The following is a 22,431-nucleotide window of genomic DNA, read 5'->3' as shown; positions in this document are numbered from 1 at the left end:
GTAACGTTCTCCTTTCTTGTTTATTGTTTCCAATTTTCTTAACAAAGCATTCTGCAACTAACTATATTTTTTGTTTCTCCTTTTTTGGAAACATTCTCAAAATTATATAGAAACATTGGAAACGACGAAATAAATTTCTTCTTTTTTGTTTCCGTTCCCAATTTGTTCCAAAGTATATATAAAAATATTATTTTATCATACTTGAATTCATGGATGTTAGAACCATACCATGCTCTCTTTTTTTATTAAAAATAAAGAAACATAGACAATAAATGAAAACGTTACCAAACAAAACAAATCTAGAGCGACCGACGCAGAATTTCTGGAACTATGGGACCCCATTCTTACTCCTCGTTTGCTTTGGAATCAAACTCTTTAACTAACATTTCCAGCTCTTAGCTTCTTAAATCATGATTTGACACCAGCCCACAATCATCATCTTGGGCTTAGCAGGCCCAATATGACATATGAAGACAAAAAAAAAATCCCAAAACTTGGTAATCTGAGAGGTGCAGAAGCAGACTTTTTCTGGTGAAAGTAATGGAGTGGGAAAAAAGTTATGGAAAATGGGTGAGTGGCATCGTAAATGAGTGGTGGTGTTTGTGAAAGCAGCAACATTTCCCAAAGTTAATGCTCAGAGTTGGGTATCATCTACTCCATCTATTATGCATCTTTTTACTCACTTTCTTCACACCCCATTTCAAAATCAGTCTCCTTTTGGCTGATTTTCAAATGATTCTCTTTCTTTCTTCTCCATTTTCTTCAAAAGAAAGCTAAATTGGAGTTACTTTGTTGTAGTGGTTGAAGAGAAGGGAATAATGAAAACAGAATCTTTATCACATTGGTACATAGATTGTTCCTATAATCTTACAGAGCTTTAGTCATCCTTTAATTGGATTCATGTTATTGGAATCGCATCGTATGTCGTTTTATTTTAACATTTTACATGGTTTCCTTTTGCTACATGATTGTGGATTTTGTAGCTCTAAATTAATTTTTTTATAACTATATGGTATAGTATGACTTGTTCACCTTTTCAACAGCTTTGGCATCTACATCTTGGCACGGACTTGTGCTATGAGCTCCCTTCTCAGAAGTTTTCCCGAAGCCGATTTCGGGACACTACTTGTAAAGGTTACTCTCTTTAATCTCTTGTATGGTGCGACCTGCAAAGAGAAAAGAGAGTGATCATTTTCAAGCATTCCATTGTCAAAAAAGTATGGTTGCCACTTTTATGCAGGGTGTAGTGAATCAATAACAAGTCAATCTAGAAAGAGACTGTTTTAGTTCGACACCAAATGCTTGTTTGCACATTGAGGGAAAACTTTGTCTTCCAAATCCAAAATTTGCATTTTCCAATCAACTTTAGTGGCTAAAAACAGTCACCTTTTGCCTTTTCGGGTTAGTGCAGCACACTAAGTGTCTCAGTGTTAACGAAGGTGTGCAAAGGTTTCCTCTTGAATCAGACAAAGATTGGCCCAAGTCATGTAAAGAGTATATGCAACCAATGACATTTTAATTGGAAATATTGCTTTCAAGAGATATAATAGATCCATATCAACAGGAAGTCTCTTCCATTCCCTCTGTTCTTGTTTGAGAGTTCTCAAAATATTACCTGCCCTGCAATGAAATTTTGAACATCTTCTTCCTTTATCGAACTATTAGGTGAACGAACAACAAATGCGATGGGAACCTCACCAGCTTTTTCATCAGGATATCTGCAGGTGGAAATTAATGTCAGAGGTTAACTATTAAGCATGAAAATAGAAAAATAAAGTCACTATGAACTGTCCATGTAATGACGGCATTACTGATGCTACTATAATCTACTTACGGGATCACAATGGCATCTATTATTTGAGGGTGAGACAGTAGCAGCGCTTCAAGCTCTGCTGGTGCAACCTAATACAAGAAAATCCCAAAAATTTGATATCAATAAATGCAGCTCTGAGAGTTCAAACTTCCAAGAAAAAGAGGGAATGCGATTATAAGAATAAACATATTTTCCAAAGCCAATCATAAAATGGATGATCATATTCTTAAAGATAAATCTGGGCAGAGAAGAGAAACTCAATCAGTTTCTTTTGATATTAGAGATTATAGATCAGTGTAAAAAGTATCCAAGTTGCATCACCATGTGGATTAACTTAAAATCTAGGAGTTTTGGGTAGAAAAACAGCGTGAAAGAACTCAAAAAGCCAATCATACAGCATCATCAAAACATCAAAAAAAGAAAAGCAAAGCAACACAAAGGCACTCATTTCGTCAAAAAAGATGGTGACGGCAGTTCTATAGACAACTATATAAATGACACAAGAATGAGAGGGGGGAATAGAACAAGAACTGGTTGCAGTCTGATGGAGCAATAACTCGTTAAAATTGTATTTTGATCTTGTAAACAGCGCCTAAAATGGAAACAAAAACTCCAAGAAGGAAAAATGCATATTTGATTATGAAAAACAGAACCTGAAAACCATAACACTTGATGAGTTCTTTGATTCTGTCCACAACAAATAATTCTCCTCCTTCATTGAAATATCCGATATCTCCAGTATGCACCCATCCTTGATCATCAATAGTTTGGCTGCTGGCTTTCTGATTGTTGAAATATCCTGAAATGTTCATAGGAACATGTTGCAAAGCAGACTAGCAAATGAGAATGGAAAAGAAACACATTTGTGCTAACTTGATTAATCTAAGAACAAATCATCAATAAATGAGACTGTCATCTTTGGAACCGAGGGGAATTTTTTTTTTCAAAAGCAGATCCAGTTAAGAAAGTTCAGCTAAGTAACATAATAAAACAAATATAAAAGAATAAGCAAAATCAATAAGAAGCTTCAATGTGGAAATCGTTCAAGGTGTAATTCAGGGTGGCTGGTTGGTGCACCTTTTAGTATGACTAGTGTGGATGAGCTTTTTTCTTTCATTTTTTTCCCTTAAATACTCGTGAGTGTCCAAGTCAACTTGTGCACGCCCTAATCTTATGGGACAACTACCGAACAAAAATCCTACGAGAGTGGCCACCATAGTTTTAACCCATTCTCCCCGAACCCTACTATTTTTTCACTAGCCTCACTGACCAACTAGGCCAATCAACAGTAGTGAGTGTGGATGAGCTATTCATAATTTAGTTGTTCCCATACTCAAATTCACGAGTTTTTTAATAGTGGGCTTGGTGTTTAATAACATAAAGCTTTACGAGCTATCCGCTCCAAGCAATGCATAAGGGAGAGAGCAAGACAGCAAAGGAGAAATCCACCTTGCATCATATTTGGTCCACGCACACATATTTCCCCTGTTTCACCAGGTGGAAGACGTTTCTGTGTTTCTACACTCAAAATTTGGGCTTCAACTCCTGAAACAAGGAATCCAGTTGATCCAGATAGCCTAGATTCTTCCACATTCTCAACTGAAATAACTCCACAAGTTTCTGTAGAACACAACACAAGTTCCAAATCAAGACCACAAAAAAAATTAGTTTAGTTTTTGCTTGATTATGTCATTGGGACCCATCCCAAATTCAACTGTTTCCTCCCAACACTCTAGGAAGTAGCATAAAGAAACAAGAGACAAAGATACGGACAAACAAACAATTATAATGTACATTCTTCAGAAAGATCATCTAAAGATAATATAATACATCCTGTGCAAGAAGCAGATGAAAATGAAAAATGGAATTGAGAAGCACAGGTCAAAACCTGCGTAATCTTGGTCTGAGGGATAATCTTGGAGCATTCCTCCATCACATCTTTCCCAAGAGGCGCCGCGCCGGCCAAAATTTGCTTCAACGACGACAAATCATACTTCTTTGCTACACCTTGCTTCGTCAGAGCTACAAGCACCGGCGGGACAAGATAGAGATGAGTGACCTTGTACTTCATCACCACCCCCAAAGCCCTTTCGAGCTCAAACTTCGCCATTGAAACGACGGCGTTCCCTCTCTGAAGCTGCGAGTAAACGATGATCGAGAGACCGAAGACATGGAACATTGGGAGAAAGCACAAAAACACGTTGCTCGGATCACCGCTAAGGTCCTGATCATGCGTCACCATTAGCGACGTCGTTATGAAGTTCCTGTGGGTCAGAATCACTCCCTTGCTGATCCCCGTGGTTCCAGATGAATACAGAAGAGCCGCTACATCGCTCTGGCCCACTTCTCTGGCCGGCAAACTGGACACTAGTCCGCCGGCTTTCTCAATCAAATCGGAGTAACTCCAGACATTGGAGCCCGAAAAACTGGAAGAGATTTCAGAACCGAGGATTATGGACGGCAATTTCAGTTTACCGATCACGTTCCAGAGTTCGGGGACGGAGATTACGAGCTTAGGGTTACAGTCCTTGACTTGCTTTGACAATTCCGCGAAGGTGTAAGCGGGATTACAAGTGGTGGCGATGGCTCCAATGGCGACAATAGCGAGGAAACAAACTGGGAAGTGGATGGAATTGGGGGCGAAAATGAGAACCACATCGCTTTTCCGAATCCCGAGCTGGACGAACACATGGGCTAGCTTGGAGACTTGGATTTCAAGCTGCCGGAAAGTGAGGGATTCGCCGGAATCGGCGTCGGCGAGGGCGAGGCTGTGGGGGCGAGATGATGAGTACCGGAAGAGGAAGGAGGCAATGGAGAGAGTGGGGTCCGTCGGAAAGTGGATGCGGGGCCGAGGAGAGGCGTACGTCTTCGTTTGGGGATTGAAAGATTTTCCCATCTTGATCGCCATTGTCGCCGGAAAGACAAAAACGCAAAACGGGATTCTTCAGGAACGGGAAAATCGACGGATTTCGTTTCTGGGGTTTGTTTGTTTCCCGAGAATCGAATGAGTTTTTCCCAGATAACAGGATTGTGAAGATAATCATAAAATACAGTAACTCGATTTGGAAATGAGAGAGAATCGGTTTATAGAATACGAATACCCAAAATCATGAGGTTGGAGTTTCGTCTCGTGTCAATTATGTGGAAAAATAATCTCCAAATTCCATGGATTAATTTCGAATCTATACGTTAATGCAATAAATATTAATTTCGAATCTATACGTTAATGCAATAAATATCCATATCTTTGGCCCTGTCTTTTTCTCAATACAATATGTAGAAGCGTGAGATCGAACTCACGTTATAGATATATATCAATTTACTGTTTAGCTATGCTTGTTTTGACATCGTGGTAGAAGTTTATATTTAATGTTGTGTTATTGAAAAAAAGTTTATACCTATAACTTATTACTAACAAATAACAAATATGGTAGTTCTATCTATACATTTTGTATCTAATAGCTTAAAGTTTAAAAGTGTGAGTTTTTAAAATTTTAATTTTGTGTTAGATATTTTATAAAATTATTGATTTATTGGACAAAGAAAATTTAAAAGTCAAGATATTGTTATATAGTTATATGATCAATATATTTATAATTATGGTTGAAAAAAATTATACCTTATATATAGATGGAATGTAACCTCTGACCTTTTGAAGAGGAACAAGATGTCTTAACAACCAAGTTAAGCTGGTATTGGTAAAAATATCTATCAATTAGTATTTCTAAAAGTATAGTATTTGTATAAATTTTCATGATGCGCATTATTTATTATTTCAAGACATGATAAAAAATAGGATGAATTATTATTTTAAAAGGCTAAAAGGTATTTAAGAGTTTTACAAAAGAACGTAGTTTTCCATAATACCATTTTCTATGTCTTTTTGACTTTTTCTTATATTCAACCATGTAAAAAACTTTGTTTTGAATTCAAAATGATTTTTCTACATTCCAGGGATTTCAAGTTAATTATTTTAATTACTTTGTTTTGTATTTCAGTTAATTTAAATGATTTGTGTACAACGATTCATCTCTCATCTCATCGTTCTGCAATTGTTCTACTATATCTTCTTAATGTATATATACATGTTTGCATCAATTGGTATATATACCTAACCACTAAAAAGTATATGCTGTCAAATGTTATTTGTATTCTTATTTTCCTATTTCTTTATCATTTAATAAATCATCTACAACAAAAGTAAATTAAAAAGTCGAAGACTAACAACCGATAAATCAAAACGATTAGGAAAATATGTGACGCCTCTTAAATTTGTAGCCTTTGGGCGTGTATCGTCATCAGATTAAATTTCTTAAACTTCTTTTGACGATGAATTATTTTTCTTATGTTCATCGGTGGATTCATTATTCACTCTTTCATTCTCTTAGTTAGACTTTGTATCGTCCTTTAAAACATTAGAAAATTTATCAAAATTAAAAGGTCAATAAATGTATATACCAATTAAAGAAAAATCAAAATTAGAATTCAATACACGTATATGAAACTCAATTATGTCAATACATGTATATACCAATTCAAGAATTAACAAAATACGAAAGTCAAAACATGTATATACAACTCAAATATCATAAGTAGAATGTCAATACATGTATATACCAATAATTAGCTCACTAACACGTTCTTCCTCAACTATCTTGAGACCCTTTCCTTTTCCTAAAATATACGAGTACAGTTAGGTCAGTGAATCTAATTTGTAAATATACTGTAAAAATTAACAAACAAGAAATATATAAACTACTGCATCTATACATCTTTTTCACTTTCTAAGTTGATTTTGCATGATTCCTTTGAACGTCCTGTTATATCAGTAGCTTTTAATCATTGTCGAGATGTTCCTCTTATAACTTTTACCATATCTATAGATTCTATTTATAATTTAAGCTATATAAATAAGTCTGATAAATAAGTCTGTTGCCGTTGTAGATATATATTTCTCAGATCTAATTATAAACAAAAGACACATGTTGGTTCCACACTTGTATTTTTTTACATACCCTAAAATATAAGAAAACCAAAAATATCTTTTTAAATACCTCTAAAATACGCAAAATCTGAACAAAGGGTTTTACCTTTCGAATAGTTGCTAGAAGATGGAAGTTGGGCGGCAGATCGGAAACATATTGAAGCGGTAGTAGGTGGATCTGGTCTGGGGCGGCCGGCGGATCATATCGGCCTTGGGTGGATCTAGTCACACGGTAGGACGGTAGATTTGGTTTGGGACGTGGCGCATCAAGCAGAATGGTACATGTTGCAGCCAATAGGGAGGGTGACCGCGGTTGGGTGGGGCGGCGACGGGTCTGGTTTTGGTTCGTGGACGGCAGCGTGAAGGTGAGCGGTGCACGGATCTGCTTCGTGAGGTGAGCAGCAAGACGGGATGGTGGCCTTGAAGGTGAGTGGCGGGATGGCGGCTTGAGAATCTGCTTCATGAGGAAGACGATGGGTGTGGGGCACATGAAGTTGCATGAGACCAAAAGGTGGGAAGAAGGTGGGGACTCCTAAAACCCTAACTTCTCTAACTCAAGTCAAAGGTAAGATGTAAATTTTATCATTTATCTAGTAATAATCTAATTTATCCCATTATTTTGAAATTTTAGAGGGGTAAATTTCAACACATTTTTCATTCATTTGATGAGATAGAATTGATTCGGCCCATTGTTTTTGTTATTAGTTAAAAATCCTAAATCCCTAAAATTATGGGTATAGTTAATTGGTTACAAGGCTATATTTGTCTACAAAATATTTTAGAATTTAACGGAAAAAATCAATTAACCATTATTACAATATTTCATAGGTTTGGACATTTTATAAAAGGCGTTATTAATTTTAGTCATTTCTCTTCTGGCCTCATTACCTAATCCAATTGAAAACCCAAATTTGGGATAAGATAATCCAGTCCAAAATCTTCAAAGACTTCAAAAACAGTTGGGACGGACCCGCTCTCAATAGAACACAAATTGAGTGAAAGAAATTGTGGTTTTCGTTGTTGAACTTTAGATGGGAAGAAGTGGAAAAGAAATTAAGAAAGAGATGAATAATATGTCGTTGGCTTTGGATCGAATCATAGAGGGAGAGAAAGGAGAGAGAGACAAAGGTAGAGAAATTCTACCTCCAATGCTGCCCAAAGCGAGAATGTCGATTGAGGGGGCGCTTTAGACAATAGTAGGGAATCCTACCTCGTTCGATTACCTTAGATTTTACTACGTCAATTTTTTATTCAAATATTTATGGATGTTTATTTAAAGGTTATTTTTGAAATTTTTATTAAAGATTAAAAATAAGAGTATTTTTGAATTAAATACTATATATATATATATTTGCAATTTAGCCTAGTTAAAATATGTTGGTCTTCTCCCAAAAGTCAAAACAAGAGAAAAGAAAAGGAAGTAGAAGATAATATAATATAGCAATAATTTACAGTGGTTTGATAATATTCTGAAAAAAAGAAAGACTTTGACAAAAATAAAAAATTATTAGTCAATATTTATAAATATTGAATCGAAATTTGGACAATAACTTAGTAACCTAAAAGTGTATATATATAATTTAGCCTAGTTAAAACATGTTGGTCTTCTCCCAAAACAATAAAAAAGGAAATTGAGTTGAATATAATATAATATAGCAATAATTTACAATAGGTTGATAATATCTTGCAATATATATATATATATATATATATATAGTCAATATGTATAATTATTTAATCAAAAGTTGGACAATAATTTAATAACATCAATAATTGATTTAGTCTTTAATTTAAGCATAAGTCAACTTAGCTATGAATGGATATAACTCTTCAATAAAGAGAGGCAGAAATATTCATTCTCCACACTGTACTATTGTATTAAAAAAGAATTGATTTAATCCATTTATATATACTTACCTACTTCATAATTATTTTATCCTTCTTTTTCTTTCTTTTTGTCTTTTTTATATTTTTTATTTTCACTCTTTAAATTGCCATATTAAATGTTTTTCCAAACTTTAGTCTTTAGACTACATTTTTTCTGGAGATAATATTGATAGCCATTTTGTTATTTATTTCTTATTTTTTAAAGCTAAACTTATAAACACTCCCTTCATTTCTCTATTTCTTTATTATCTTATCTACTTTTAAAAAATATTTTCAAAATTTAAACCAAGTTTTAAGAATTAAAAAAAATAGTAGTTTTCTAAAAATTTAAGAAATAGTCAATAACATATTAAAGAAATTGTGAAATAAGAAACCTAATTTTTTAAAATAGTAAATTTTTGTCTTAGTTAATTATATATGATAATTTGATAAATAAAAAAAAAGTTATTAGTCAACACTTTACAATTAATTAATAAAAAATTGCATAATCATGATTTGGTATGGTCAATGACTGATTTAGTCCATCTAAATATATAATTACTTCTTTATAATTTATTTTGGGGCACTCTGCAAAAGAAATATGTATATTTTGGGGCATTGGGGCTCTTTCCGAAAAAAATAGATTTTTTTTTGTTAAATAAGGTTTTTGCCATCACATATCAAATACTTTTTCTTATATTAGACTTGATACGGGAGAGGTTGAAGCCCTCGATGATTCGAGCACATGAATCAACAACCGATATGACATTCATTTTGTAAGCATAAAATTGATGATACACGCATCTACTCCAAAACTCGGACTTAAGAGAGATCAAGAATTTGGTTAAAATTTAGTACAAACATATGTTAGGTTTTTTTTTCTTTTTTTTTTTTTTTAGTATTTCCACAATTTAGGAGTTATGTTTGATAATTAATTTCATGGTTGGAAGTTAATAAGTAGTGGAAGAGTGGATGAGTAAGTTGGAGAGTTTGTAGGCTTAACGCTGAGGTGGAGTTATAGCGTTGGTGAGAGAGAATTTGAAAGGTAGTGATAAATACTTATAATAATTATCAATTCAAGGATCGTAGGCCCACGGTATTCTTAAATAAGAAAAAAAAAATCCTAATTCAATAAAGAGAAGTTATTCCTTTACAATTTCTCTCTTGCTCCACTATGATGTTGTTACAAATTTTTTTCAATAAGCAAACACACATAATTTTCAAAAATAAAAAATTAGATTGGTTATGAAATCAATCTATTAGTTTCTTTTAGTTAAATACTATTTGATCACTATATTTTCACCCTTATTCTGTGTAATTTAAGAATTTGTTCATTTTAGTCCACGTTCAAGATTTTGGTTTCAATACTTTTAAAAAGTGACAATTTTAGTCTATATTGGTAAATAATACAATTTGTATATACAATGAAACCTCATAATTACAAATTTATGGCTTCATTTCAAGAAATTTAGGATCCGTTTGGTAACGTTACTTGTTGATGCAGAAATTTTGTCTATCGGGGTTCCGCCAAATTCGCACCAATTGTTAATAATGGAATTGGGAATGGACATCAACATGCAAAACAAATAGTACTGAACACAAGCCACACAAGCTCCGTTGCGTAGGTTAGAATCAGAAATTTGTCGAGTATTGATAATAAGGTTTTCAACGTACTTTTAGATTTAGCTTACTGTTATATTTATAAAGGTCGAATCCTAGTGCCCTTAGCAAACATACCATGTTGGGTTATGGGTATCTTGTGGGTTGAATGTTGAACAAAGGGATTGGTGGCCTGCAATAGACTTCCTAATAGTCGAACCTAGTCGGCTAGATCCGGTTGACTAGGACCTTGTCAGTCGGGACCTGGTTGGCTAGGACCCTAGACTTGATCATGCCTTGGATCTGGTCATGTCTTCAGTCTGGTAATGCCCTGGCCATGTTCTAGACCTGGCCATGCTTTGGGCCATGGACCTAGTTCGCCTGTCGGGTCTAGCTTTGTCTTTCTATAACATTATTGTTTCTTGTTTATATTTTCATGGCTCTCAACACTCATAGATTCAAGAATGACAAAATGATATTTTTATTTCTATTTAGTAACAAACTGGAAATATAAACAAGAAATTTGTTATTATCATTTTCAAAATTTATATATAAATTAATTTTAAAAATATTTCTAAAAGAATGAAAAATATGAAACATAAATAGTTATCAAATATTGAAGTCTCTCAATAAATAATTTAAAACCGAAAACAAGAAACCGGAATGTTTTTAAAAATGGATTAAACAAAATAGTATTTAAAAGTAGGGATATTAAAATTGAATAGAGAAGCTTGAAATATCTAAATTGATAGGCTACAAATAGAGGAGCGACCCCATTTTTCTGCCAAGTTTTAACTTAGAAAACGTATAATTATATTCCACGTGTCGTTTATGGCTTCAAAAGCTTCTCCTTTCCTTCTCCGTTGGGTCGGTTTGGCCATTTTCCAATTTTCCATCCTCAGATTCTTCAGTTCCTTCATCAAGAATCTCCATTTCTCTCTGGTCCCTAACAATGGCGGAGGCATCTGCTGCCCTCTGTTTCTCCTCCTTCTCCTCGCCCCACTGCATTTCCCGCTCCCTCGACCTCTCCCCCTCTTTCCTCTCCTCTCCTAGATTTTCCTTTTCGGTTTCTCATCACCGTCCCTCTCGTCTTCTCCGTTTCTCCGTCAGATCCTCCGGCTCCGGAAGCTTCATGGGGGACGATTCTTCCGGATTGTTTCCCTGGGCCGACGGCGGCAGTGGTACGTTGCTTATTCCTCCTTCTTTCTTTTCGCTTTCTCTAATCGGAAGCCTTCTGTTTGCGCTGACCACAATTTCGCGTTCCTTAAGAACTCTGCAGCTGATGGGTTCATCGATATTAACATTTCCCCCAATTCTAATTACCTGATTTCATGAGATTGCGTTTGATTGCGAAAAGGGACTTTCCCCTTTTCTTCCATTCACTTGATCAAGAAGAGGGTACTTTTTTCTTGTCGTTTTAGAATCAATTCGAAAACTATCGGACTGAATTGCTTGTATTAATCTTACCATCAAGTGATGGGAAGAAGATGTTAGAGTTATATTTGTTTTATGGGCGATTGCTCTGATTGAAATTGTGCACAGAAATCCATTGGGTTCCTGAGGAGAGAGTCACATTGTTCACTCCAGATGGGCTTGTTCAGATTGGAGGTTCAATCGTCCCTCGACGCATCTCTTCTTCAGATGTATGCCCTTTACATATATGTACAGGCTCGTTGATGCTTGGATTCTTGTTCAGTTCTGATAAAAGCTTACGATTAGAGCACTATATTGTTAATTACTTTGGGTAGAAGCTGGTGTCAATTGATACAATTTCTTTCACATGTGCTATCTGGTTTGTATTTGGGTTAAAACTGAGGTTCTTTTGACAGAAAAAACAAGGGAAATCAAAGACTTACCAGAGATTCCAACGGTTCCAAGAGAGTGATTATATGGATCCCAAACAGAGCATATGTCTTGGTGCATTATTTGATATTGCAGCTACCAACGTGAGCCTTCTGGGCAGTTTTGTTTTCTGTTAGAAAGCCTTAAAACTCCTTCCTCTAGGCCTGTCTTATTTCTTTCCTGCCCCCTTTTTTTCCTTCAGGGACTTGACATGGGAAGAAGACTTTGTATCTTTGGTTTTTGCCGTTCAGTGGAGATGCTCAGTGATGTTGTGGAAGACATTGTTTTGGAGCAAGGTGGAGAGGTTTGTTTGTAAATCCATATGCACCATTCCCCCAACCCGCCCCGCCCCCGATTATCCCTAGCTTCGTTTCAGTAATCGGGAGAGTATGTTTGAGTTTCATCTTTTTTTTCAGGTTGTAGCAGCAGAGAAGGCAAGTAAAGGGGGCTTGCAGGAAAAGCTAACCATGACAGTAGCTGTTCCACTACTTTGGGGGGTTCCTCCTGCTTCTGAAACTCTTCACTCAGCTGTTCAGAGTGGTGGAGGGATTGTGGAGAAGGTCTATTGGCAATGGAATTTTTTGTAAATATGACATTCTTACACCCTTTTAACCATCTCTTGTGCATTCTGTACATAAACATTGATGTAATTATATGTACAAAACTCCAAAGCCCAATTGTTAAATGTTATTAACTAAATATTGAAAAGTATATCAAATGATTGGTTTATTCTGGCCTATCAGCATGTAATTTTTTTAAAATTAAAAAAAAGCATATTAATATTCTACTTGTTGGGTCATGTGATTTAGCTCTTCTTTATTGACATTTGATGCTGTTTGTGTTGGACTAGAAATGAACTACATATCACATCAGTTCTCTTTTTTTCCTTCTGGGCAACTCTTAAAGTAATTTTCGTACAATTTGGTTTGATCTCTAATGAGTGTAGTTGACTGATGAGTTGGAAAGACATCTACTCTTTTTAAAGTCCTCTTAGAGTTGGAGGTTCAAATTTCGATATCCAATGCTGGACTAGAAAAAAATATGTGATCCATGAAGTAGATCCTTAAACAAGGGAAGGAAAGACCACTACCACTTAGATATTTGGCTCTTTTGCAATCCCTTCTAGAGAAATATGGCGAGTGTATGGTTTATGATATGTGTAGCTCTATAATGTTGAAGGTTTCTCGCTTTCTATTTGGTGATGATTTCTAGCTTTGATCTCGTAGTTCTATCGATCATATTGACGAATGAGACTTGGTTATGTTTGTGACCCCAAGATTAAGTGAGGAGGACTGTTGTCTTGTCTCCCAAAGTGTTGAGTTGTTCGTCTATGGCTAACGTTTGGAGCATTCTGTCCTGGTAGGCATAGGATTGTATAGCACCATGCCTTGTGGTTTTGACGTTGTATTCTTAAACACTTCATTTCTGAGCTAGTTATTTAGGATTGTTTGCAAATTCATGTTCCTGAGAGAAGTTGAGCTCCTATATCTTTAAAACGAGGCGAGTAGGATTTCTTTAGATTTTGTTGGGGTATTTTGGTAATATTGGATTAAGTAAATATCACACCTATTAGTGAAGGACCATATTTGCAATATCTGCCAATCATAATATAGCTCAAACAGGTTAAGATACCTATACATGACCGAATGGTTCGCCCTGGTAAATGGAGTTATTTACGTTGTTTCCTACTAATTTTAACAAAAGCTCAATGAAATGGGCTTTTATGTTTATACATTGGGTGGTGGGCTTTTGAGTTTCTGGACCTGAAAACTTGATATCCAGGCTTGATGGGCTTAACCAACCTGAATCCCAAAATCCAGATTTCAAATTTCCTTTTTCTTTTGGTATTATTTGATATGACTATTTAAAGGTTTTATTTTAAATTTGAATTCTCCACTCTCGATTTCGCTACAAGGGTTTTTGTTTTTTTCTTCAATAATCGTCACTCGATTACATTTTAATATTACCATTAATAAAGTTAGTCAATAATTAATTAAAACTTTTTTTTAAAAAAATTATATTTGCAATTACCCATTCAAACATTTCTCTCCACTTTGAATTTGTTTTCAAATTCCATTATCAAAGTCTCAGATGCTGTTTTCTGGACCAAATTTTAATCAATTAAACTATGGAAAAAAAGGATGAAATTTTCAAATTATGGAAAAAGATGGGAAGAAAAGAAAAGAAATTTCATGGAAAAAAGAGTCAGATTTGGAGTTTAGAGAGAGAAATTGGTGGGAAAAGTCCCCACCACAGCTTCTAGACAGAGCCACTGGGGAAGATGTTTTTTCTTTTCTCTTCTTATTTTTTTTAAATGGATAAACAAAACAAATCTTTGAATTGGTCAATGAGATTATCTTCATTGTTTTCTTCTTGTTTTTTTGTTTTTGTTTTTTTAATTTTATTTTATTGAAACCCACTTATTTATTTATTTATTCAATTTGTTCAAACATTAACACCAAAACCCATGCTTCATTCATCTCTTTCCTTTTGGCTACTTCCTCTCCGGATTCTCTCTCTCTATGCCATTATGTGTAATCGATAAATTATGCCTGATCCTGAGATAATAATTTCGTTTTTTATTTTTTAAGATGATTAAATTTAATATACTCTTTTTACCTATGTGTTTTTTAATTTTGTTATTTACATTTTAAAAATATTTTCACAATCAAAGCAAACTAAAAAGAGAAAAATTTTATTTCTCAAAAAAAAAAAGTTGTAAAAAATAATTTATAGACTTATTCTTGTTTTTTGAAATATTACTGACTAGGGTTTCAATTTGTTTTTAAAACAAGGGTAAGAAATCAAGCATAAATTGTTAATTAGAAACAGAAAACAAAAAATGTAGCCTAAATGTTCAATCTTGTATCTTTATTTATTTTTTCTTTTTTAATATCTAATAGATTCTTAAATTTTAAATTTTAAATCTAATAAGTATTTTTAACTTTAAAAATATTTTCTGGAGTCCTTGAATTAAGTTTCTAGACTAATAAATACCTTCTAATAGTTTCATAAATTTTTTAAAATATGTCAAATAAGTCAGTAATATAATAGAAAAAAAATTAGAAATTTAAAAACTTATTAAACACAATTTTAAGAATTTAAAAGCTAAAATTAAGAATTTAAAGGCTAAACTTGTGATTTAATTTGTAACTCGATTTCTAACCGAGTCATATAAACCCAAGTTAGGAGTCAAATTGGCCCTTTTATGATTTATATATGTAAATAAATTTAAAGTTTAAGAATCTCTTGCATTTCATTAGAATAAGATTAATCCACTCCATATTGCATTTTTCTATATTCAAAGTCTCCTTCATTCTGACACTTGCTGTCCTTCCCACTTTGCAAAACCCTTTCCATAATTAAATTAAATTATGGATTAAGCAAAACTTCAACAGGAACACTTGAAATTAATTAAATAATTTGCAAATTTTGGTACAAGTTCTTCCTAATTTCCTCCTATTGTCTCCCACATGTGATTGATGGATGGATTATTTTTATTAGTACTACATACATGATCTTCAAAATTATTTATTTAAGAAAACTTGAAATTAAGTTTAATTAAATACCCTTTATTTTTGGTTGACAAAGATGTAGTTTTGTAAGGGGGAAAAATCTAAACTCTAAATCAGAGCTTTAAATTAAGTAAACTCTTATGCCTAACCTTCACCAGTTGATATTAATTAATCATAATGATCATCTCCCATTGCCATCATCTAGGACATAAAAAATAGATGAAAAATGATTATCGTTTATATTATGGCTCTTATTAATAGTTTAATTGTCGTATTTTGTTTTATTATGTGTACTTTATGAAATTTGTACTACCCTCTTTTTTCTGTTTTTTTTTTTACATCCCTTACCTTTCATAATTATTTTTTCTTTTTTAATACAACAAATATGGAGGTAAAGAAATTTGAATCTTTTAACCTTAATATCATCTATTATTAATTAGTTATATGTAGCTCGGGTTGGTATTGGATTAGGAAATTGTAAACGGAGAGGGGAAGTCTTATCCTTCTCCATATTAAATATTCGACAACTCATTATTATTTTAAAGAAAAGTTTATATTTTTATATTTTTCTCTTTTGTCAAACATCTAATGATGGGAGTAACCTCATTGTTAAGAGCCGACATTATGTTAAATGGAGTTTTTTTCCCTTGATCTTATAGCTATTGTTGGAATCTGTTTTTTCGTGTGGTTGGATTTAGGCATTTCTTTGACAAAAACTTTTTTACCAGTTTACTTTTTAACATTTCTCACTTATATTTGAGTACAAAATAATGGATAAAACTGAAAAAAAATATCCCATTACTTTAAATCTAAAATTCAATTACCCAGCCAACAAAAACTAATATATAATAACAAGATAAAAATCAGTGTTGATCATGATGATTATTAACAAAATGGATTAAGTACTCTACTCCCAACATATACACCATTTCCCTAAGACAAAATACAAATAAGAAAGAACCCCCCAAAAAAAGGCAAACTTTTCTATCATTTACAGTCAAAAAACCACAACACCCTCCAGAAGAGAAAAATTTCCAACCATTGTAGCTTCAAGTAGTTTGATCATCAAAAAAGAAATTGGTGCAGGCAGTAGAAGTAATGAGCTGCTTGATTTCTTCAAGCCCATAATCCAACAATGGCGGTTCTTGGTAGGACTGGTTCTCACCTGAGCCATCTGAATTGGAGCTGCAGCTGGCCTGAACCATGGGGCTAATCATGTTGAACCTTGCTTGATCTTGAGGGAACAATAATGGGGTTGTGGGGTTTACAAGATTATTGTTGTTGTTATTGTTGTTGGGGGAGAATATTGAGATCATGGGGTCTAAATTGGAGAAGGACCAGATGGGGCTGCTTTGATCTGAGTATGAATATGAGTATGAATATGAGGATGGTGAGGAAGAGGAAGGGGAGGAGGAATTTGTTGAGGAATGTTGATGAAGAAATGGAGGATTTTTTATTTGATGGCTTGGAGGGATGATGTTGGTGTTGTTTATGCTCATTAGTTTCTTCTTCAATTTCGTGTTCCAGTAGTTCTTTATGTCGTTGTCTGTTCTTCCCGGTAATTGTGCTGCAATTACTGACCATCTGCATCAATGACGAATCAGTTATGGTCAATTTGAATCTAGTTTAGTGGTTAAAGTAGTAGTAAATTTGATAATGATCCTCCCTACTTTTAATCCGCGAGTAACATTTATTTAAAAAAGATTAATATTGGTAGAATCGAAAGAAACTATATATAGAAAAAGTTAGCAGGTAGAATTTTGTCACTGTCATATAAAAATTTCTGACCAACATCCCTTTACCATGTGAAAGTAGAAACATTTGCCATCTAAATTCAAATATAATCTCTAAACTATAGGAAGGGAATAGAAAAATGATGAAGGTACCAAAAGAACAAAGAATTTCAGTGAAGGATTATTTATTTTTATTACTCAAACTTAAAAAAGCTTTAGCTGATAAAGCTATGAAAATTATTTAAAGGTCCAATAATTATTTCCCATAATGCACAGATATTTTTGTTCTAAACAAATCATAGAAAGGACAGATAATATTCAATGGGTTCTCTAAGCCATATTGTAAATTTTATATCAAACTGTACTTTTTACTTTTTACCACTGGATTACTACAATAATTTGTGTTCAACATTAATGATTCAATAAACCAAAAGAGAGAGGGGAGAGAGAGAGAAGGAAATGAAACAAACAAAAATACCTGCTTCCAATGGTGGCAAAGAGATTGCAAATTAATGCATCTTCTTCCTCAGAGAAATCTCCATGTTTGATATCAGGCCTCAGATAATTCAGCCACCTCAATCTGCAACTTTTCCCACATCTCTTCAATCCTGCCCAACATATCACCATAACTCAACAGCTAAAACATCATTAATCTCGAAACCCATTCCAACGATGGTTTGTCATAATTCAAATAACGCGGGTATACGCCTGCGATTTTATAGTTTTTCCTCTAATTTGTCTCTCAGCAAAACTTTTAGTAAGGATAGTTGACGATGGCGCTCTAGTTAAGGCACCAATAACCTCTATCGAAAGATTTAGAATGAAGCCATAAAAAGTGAGAGGGATTGATAGGATAGATACCAGATTTTTGTGGGAGAGAGATCCAATTGCCTCCAGTTCCATGTTTCTGAATATAATCTTTAAGCTTTGCATCTTCTTCAGGGGACCATGGCCCTTTCTTCACATTAGCTTTGTCACAGCATGGAGTTCTTCCCATTTCTCTCTCTAAAAAAATGGGATTTTGAGAAGATGAGAGAGATTTTAATTCATTTGGGTATCTATTTGCTTCTTTTATTGAGAAAGAAATCACCACATAAGTCAAACAAACACCCTCTATATTTCAATTATTTCTCTCTCTCTCATCACACAACTCCCTGTCATAAACTAAAAGAGAAAAAAAAAAATTAAAAATTTTGAAGAGATCAAGGAGATTAATTGGAGAGAATATATATATATATTTTATTTGGGTAGCAGCCTCTTTGATTTCAATTGGAATCCAAAGTCTTCTGCTCCAAAAATTATGAATGGATTGTATATATAATAATGCAATGCACGTTGAAAATGATGGGATGTCGCCAATTTATTGGTTTTTTTTTTCTCGAGTCCTTTTTAAACCTAAATTAAGACCCCCTAGTTTTGAAAACGAAGGTCTCTTTATTAGTGTGATTACTGAGGGAGAAAGATACAAAATAGAGATTTAAACAAATAAAAAGAAATAATGAGTTGTTAATTTTTTAATTGCGGTGAGGAATAAGGAATAAAATATTTTCCTTAAATCTATTTTGGTTGTTGTATTTTTTACCTTGGTTTATTTTTGTCCATGTATTTTTACTTATTTATTTTAGTGATTTTACTTTTGAAATATTTGTTTTTGGTGTCTCTACTTTAAAAAGTGTTTGGTCTTTTCACTTTCATTTTTATTTTTTTTTAAACCAAAATTTTAGCATGTTCTTCACTCTCTTAAATTTATGTTAAAATTTTACAAGTACAAAAATTAAAATGAATAAAATTGATAGTATAAGAGTTAAAATAGCCGGACTAAAATAAACTAAAAGTTTGTACATATACTAAAATAATATTTAAACCAAAAATCAATAATGTAGTTGTTTTAAATTATATTTTATTTTTGGGTGGTCCAATTATGTGCTATTTGTCGTATTGTAACACCCAATATATATTATATTCCCTAGCTTAGGTAAAAAGCTTAATGTGTATTAATTAATTACATGAAATTTATACTCGTATTGAGTTGTGTAGGGAATCCTTATAATTAAATAATGTTCATGCAATGTATGTATATATTGCTTGAATATATATTTGTATTATATTGAAAATGAAGATGTGATATTATATTAAGTGTAATGACAAAGATACCTGTTTTTCTTCATATAGCAAACTTTTAAAAAAAATACGTATTATAAATATATTTATGTCATTTAACGTTAAATGGTTCCTAATTTTTTAGATAATTCTTAATTTTACTTTTAATGTATAAATCATTTTGAAGTATATTCAGACAAAAAAAAATGATATAACAGACACGTTGACAAATTATTCAGATGTTACTTGACACATGAAATTCACGATTCTAGGTCAATGGGATTAAAGAATAATAATTAAAAGATTGAAATTTTAATTCAATAATATATGTTGGGTTTGTGGGTGTCAAAAATTCTGGGTTTTAATTTTCAAACATTTGCATTCATTTCAAATGGTAGACGCCAAACGGGACTATTTACCAAGAATATTAACTTTTCACTTCGCATTCACACTAAAATTTCAAACTTTCTTTTAAAAAAACAAAGTAAAACTGGTAAAAAAGTGATCGCCAGGCTGATTGGATTGATGGGTATGTAATTTTCAATGGTTTTCTTTTTCTTATTATTCTCAAGTTCTAAATTTTATTGAATCTAACTTTTCAGGCTAGATTTGAAAACCAAATATATAAACTATCCTATGTGACTTTAAATATTAATCCGTGCAAAAGTATATTATTATTGAGTAAATAAACAAGATATATATTTTTAAGTTTAAATAATTTATTTAAAAAGCTAATTAGAAAGATAGAAATGAATATTATAAAAATTTAATAAATATCAAAATTGAATATAAATATGATTCGAACGGGATTTAAACGTATATTATACATTACATAGTAACGTCTAAGATTGTTTATAAATGGCTACCTTCAATCTCAAGTGAAGGAACAAATATCAATTACTGTTTGAATTTTGCTCATTTTAACTTGTTTTTGTCCCTAAATCTAATACTTCTAATTTTATTACTGTCAAACAAATATATGTATATTTCTAATTTTATGATGTATAAGTAATAAGGGTAATAATTAAGTATCAATTCAAATAAATTTTATGTCACAAAATTGTCCACGTGATTTTTGACCATTTTGGACTAAAAATATATATACCAACACTCATAAAAAGCTTATTTATTAAAATTTTCATCCTTTCTTTATTATTTTCAAAATTAAACCTGTCGAGTAAATGAAGAATGAAGAAGTGGCAAACAATGTTCTATAATCATTTTTATTTTACTAGCATACTTGCATTTGAGTCCTTCTATAAAATCCAAAATTAAGATATATCTTGACTTTGCAGTCAAGACATCTTAATTCTTTCTCAGAGGTCTCCCTACATTTGTACTAAAAAATTTGTTTGGATAACAAATTTTGTACTTTTTTTTATTTTAATTAAATTTAGGACAAAAAGAACAAGAAATGGTTATCAAACACGTTTTTATTTTATTATTATTACCAAACACATCATTCTATTTTTCTTTATTATAAATAAGAAAATGGAAAATGAGAAATCAGAAAAAAAAAAGACAATTACTAAATGCTTTTTTGATAACCTGATCTCTATGTCGTAGACTAATGGTACATGCAATAACCTATGGATATTGCTATAAATTAAATATTATTCACCATATTTATCAATCCATGATACATTCAATGTAGGGTAGGAAAAAGTAGATAATGTTGTAGCTACATAATAAATACTATATAGTACTATATATATATATAATATTTTATTTCTTATTTCATTTTGCAACTTTGGTAGTAAATGTTGACCAATTGAAGCCCACTTGCTCAAAACTTTCTAGAGAGAGAGAAGTTTAAATTGAAGATGAAGATGTAGAGACGTGTTTAATTTAGCTTCTTCACTGGTCAAATATTTATACCCATAAAAAATAAGTATCTTTTTTCACCATTGCCCACTTGATAAAGAAAAATGCCCACAGAAATTTCAACCTATTAAGAAATTTTTGCTCAAATTAATAGTTTAAAATAATTAAAATTACATTTTTAACCTCTATACTTCAATATTAATTTCATTTCGATCCCTCTATTCCATAATGAGATTTGTCTCAGACCCCAATTTGATCTATACGATTTGAGTTTAATTTCAATTTGATGGTTAAATAGAAAAAAAAATATCTCATTGCCATGGAGGAAAAAAAACAATATGGTAATGTATGACCATGAACAATATTTTTGAAGTTTGACTCATCGTAATGATAAGATTGAAATTTTTAAAATTGTAGAATCTAAATTGAACTAAACCAACCAATAATTACATCAAATTGAAATTATAAATCTAAATTGTTTTTAAAATAAAACTGCTCACAAATATAATTTTAGAGACCAAATTTATAATCTAACATAAAGTATCGTGCCATTGAAGTGACAAATTAATTATGGGATAAGAAAGGAAAACAAACAAATTAAATAGGTGTAGATTATGATTTATGGTTTGAAATTTGCGTTTTTATTATTTTGTAAAGACATGATTGTCACCTCACCAAACGACATTTAATTTGCAACTATGTCGTTCAACATCTCTCTTCTAAATCCTTTTTCTATAATCATTATTTTCCATATTTCTGGTAAATAATCCTCTCAACTTTGCTCGTTACATGAGTTTTAAGGGGTCGTGAATTCAGATTTCAAATCTCATTCGTTGTACCAAAAAAAGTTTCTAAATTTTCCTACTGCAATAATTACAGCTTATCTTATGTTCATATTTTTTTAGGTCGAAATATTATTTTTGTCTCTATATTTTTTGTTTTGGTTTATTTTGGTTAATATACTTTTAAAATTATTATTTTCGTCAATGTATTTTCAATTTTAATTTATTTTAGTTAATATACTCTCAAAACGTTTATTTTAGTCTTTATATTTTGTTTATTTTAATCTCTATATTTTTAAAACACCTATTTTGGTCTTGTATTTTTTTAAAATGACTATTTTGATCATTTTTATCAAAATTTTGAACACATTAT

General features: G+C 32.3%; 3 protein-coding genes across 3 annotated transcripts; 1 reads left to right on the top strand and 2 right to left on the bottom strand.

The window, feature by feature from the left end:
- Window positions 1-816: 816 nt before the first annotated feature.
- LOC111014249 (putative CoA ligase CCL10) lies at window positions 817-4,935 on the bottom strand. Its single transcript, XM_088124316.1, is given in 6 exon segments — window positions 817-1,166; window positions 1,616-1,718; window positions 1,835-1,902; window positions 2,467-2,612; window positions 3,263-3,433; window positions 3,692-4,935. Coding segments are annotated over 6 exon segments (1,632 nt in total). The 5' UTR covers window positions 4,722-4,935; the 3' UTR covers window positions 817-1,052.
- Window positions 4,936-11,106: 6,171 nt separating this feature from the next.
- On the top strand, window positions 11,107-12,841 carry LOC111014232 (D-tagatose-1,6-bisphosphate aldolase subunit). Its single transcript, XM_022288889.2, has 5 exons — window positions 11,107-11,443; window positions 11,805-11,905; window positions 12,092-12,208; window positions 12,307-12,408; window positions 12,521-12,841. Exons 1-5 carry the CDS (start codon window positions 11,215-11,217, stop codon window positions 12,689-12,691), a joined length of 720 nt encoding a protein of 239 aa, XP_022144581.1. The 5' UTR covers window positions 11,107-11,214; the 3' UTR covers window positions 12,692-12,841.
- A 3,598-nt stretch (window positions 12,842-16,439) lies between these two features.
- RAX2 (Duplicated homeodomain-like superfamily protein) lies at window positions 16,440-18,575 on the bottom strand. Its single transcript, XM_022288927.2, has 3 exons — window positions 18,214-18,575; window positions 17,831-17,960; window positions 16,440-17,203 (listed from the first exon to the last, which is right to left on the bottom strand). Exons 1-3 carry the CDS (start codon window positions 18,347-18,349, stop codon window positions 16,669-16,671), a joined length of 801 nt encoding a protein of 266 aa, XP_022144619.1. The 5' UTR covers window positions 18,350-18,575; the 3' UTR covers window positions 16,440-16,668.
- Between the last annotated feature and the right edge of the window lie 3,856 nt (window positions 18,576-22,431).

The sequence above is a fragment of the Momordica charantia genome (assembly GCF_013281855.1).
Source record: "Momordica charantia cultivar OHB3-1 chromosome 5 unlocalized genomic scaffold, Mcharantia_2.0 BLBB01000005.1, whole genome shotgun sequence".
In the NCBI taxonomy this organism is placed as follows: Eukaryota; Viridiplantae; Streptophyta; class Magnoliopsida; order Cucurbitales; family Cucurbitaceae; genus Momordica; species Momordica charantia.
This window is presented reverse-complemented; position numbering and strand designations above follow the sequence as displayed.

What these genes read in the sequence shown, in the direction of transcription:
- LOC111014232 (XM_022288889.2), top strand. Translation starts at nt 11,215, where the DNA reads ATGGCGGAGGCATCTGCTGCCCTCTGTTTCTCCTCCTTCTCCTCGCCC. An exon ending in CTGGGCCGACGGCGGCAGTG is followed by an intron (nt 11,444 to 11,804) that starts GTACGTTGCTTA and finishes AATTGTGCACAG; the next exon opens with AAATCCATTGGGTTCCTGAG. An exon ending in TTGATATTGCAGCTACCAAC is followed by an intron (nt 12,209 to 12,306) that starts GTGAGCCTTCTG and finishes TTTTTCCTTCAG; the next exon opens with GGACTTGACATGGGAAGAAG.
- RAX2 (XM_022288927.2), bottom strand. Translation starts at nt 18,349, where the DNA reads ATGGGAAGAACTCCATGCTGTGACAAAGCTAATGTGAAGAAAGGGCCA. An exon ending in CTCTCTCCCACAAAAATCTG is followed by an intron (nt 17,961 to 18,213) that starts GTATCTATCCTA and finishes TATGTTGGGCAG; the next exon opens with GATTGAAGAGATGTGGGAAA. An exon ending in TTTGCCACCATTGGAAGCAG is followed by an intron (nt 17,204 to 17,830) that starts GTATTTTTGTTT and finishes TCATTGATGCAG; the next exon opens with ATGGTCAGTAATTGCAGCAC.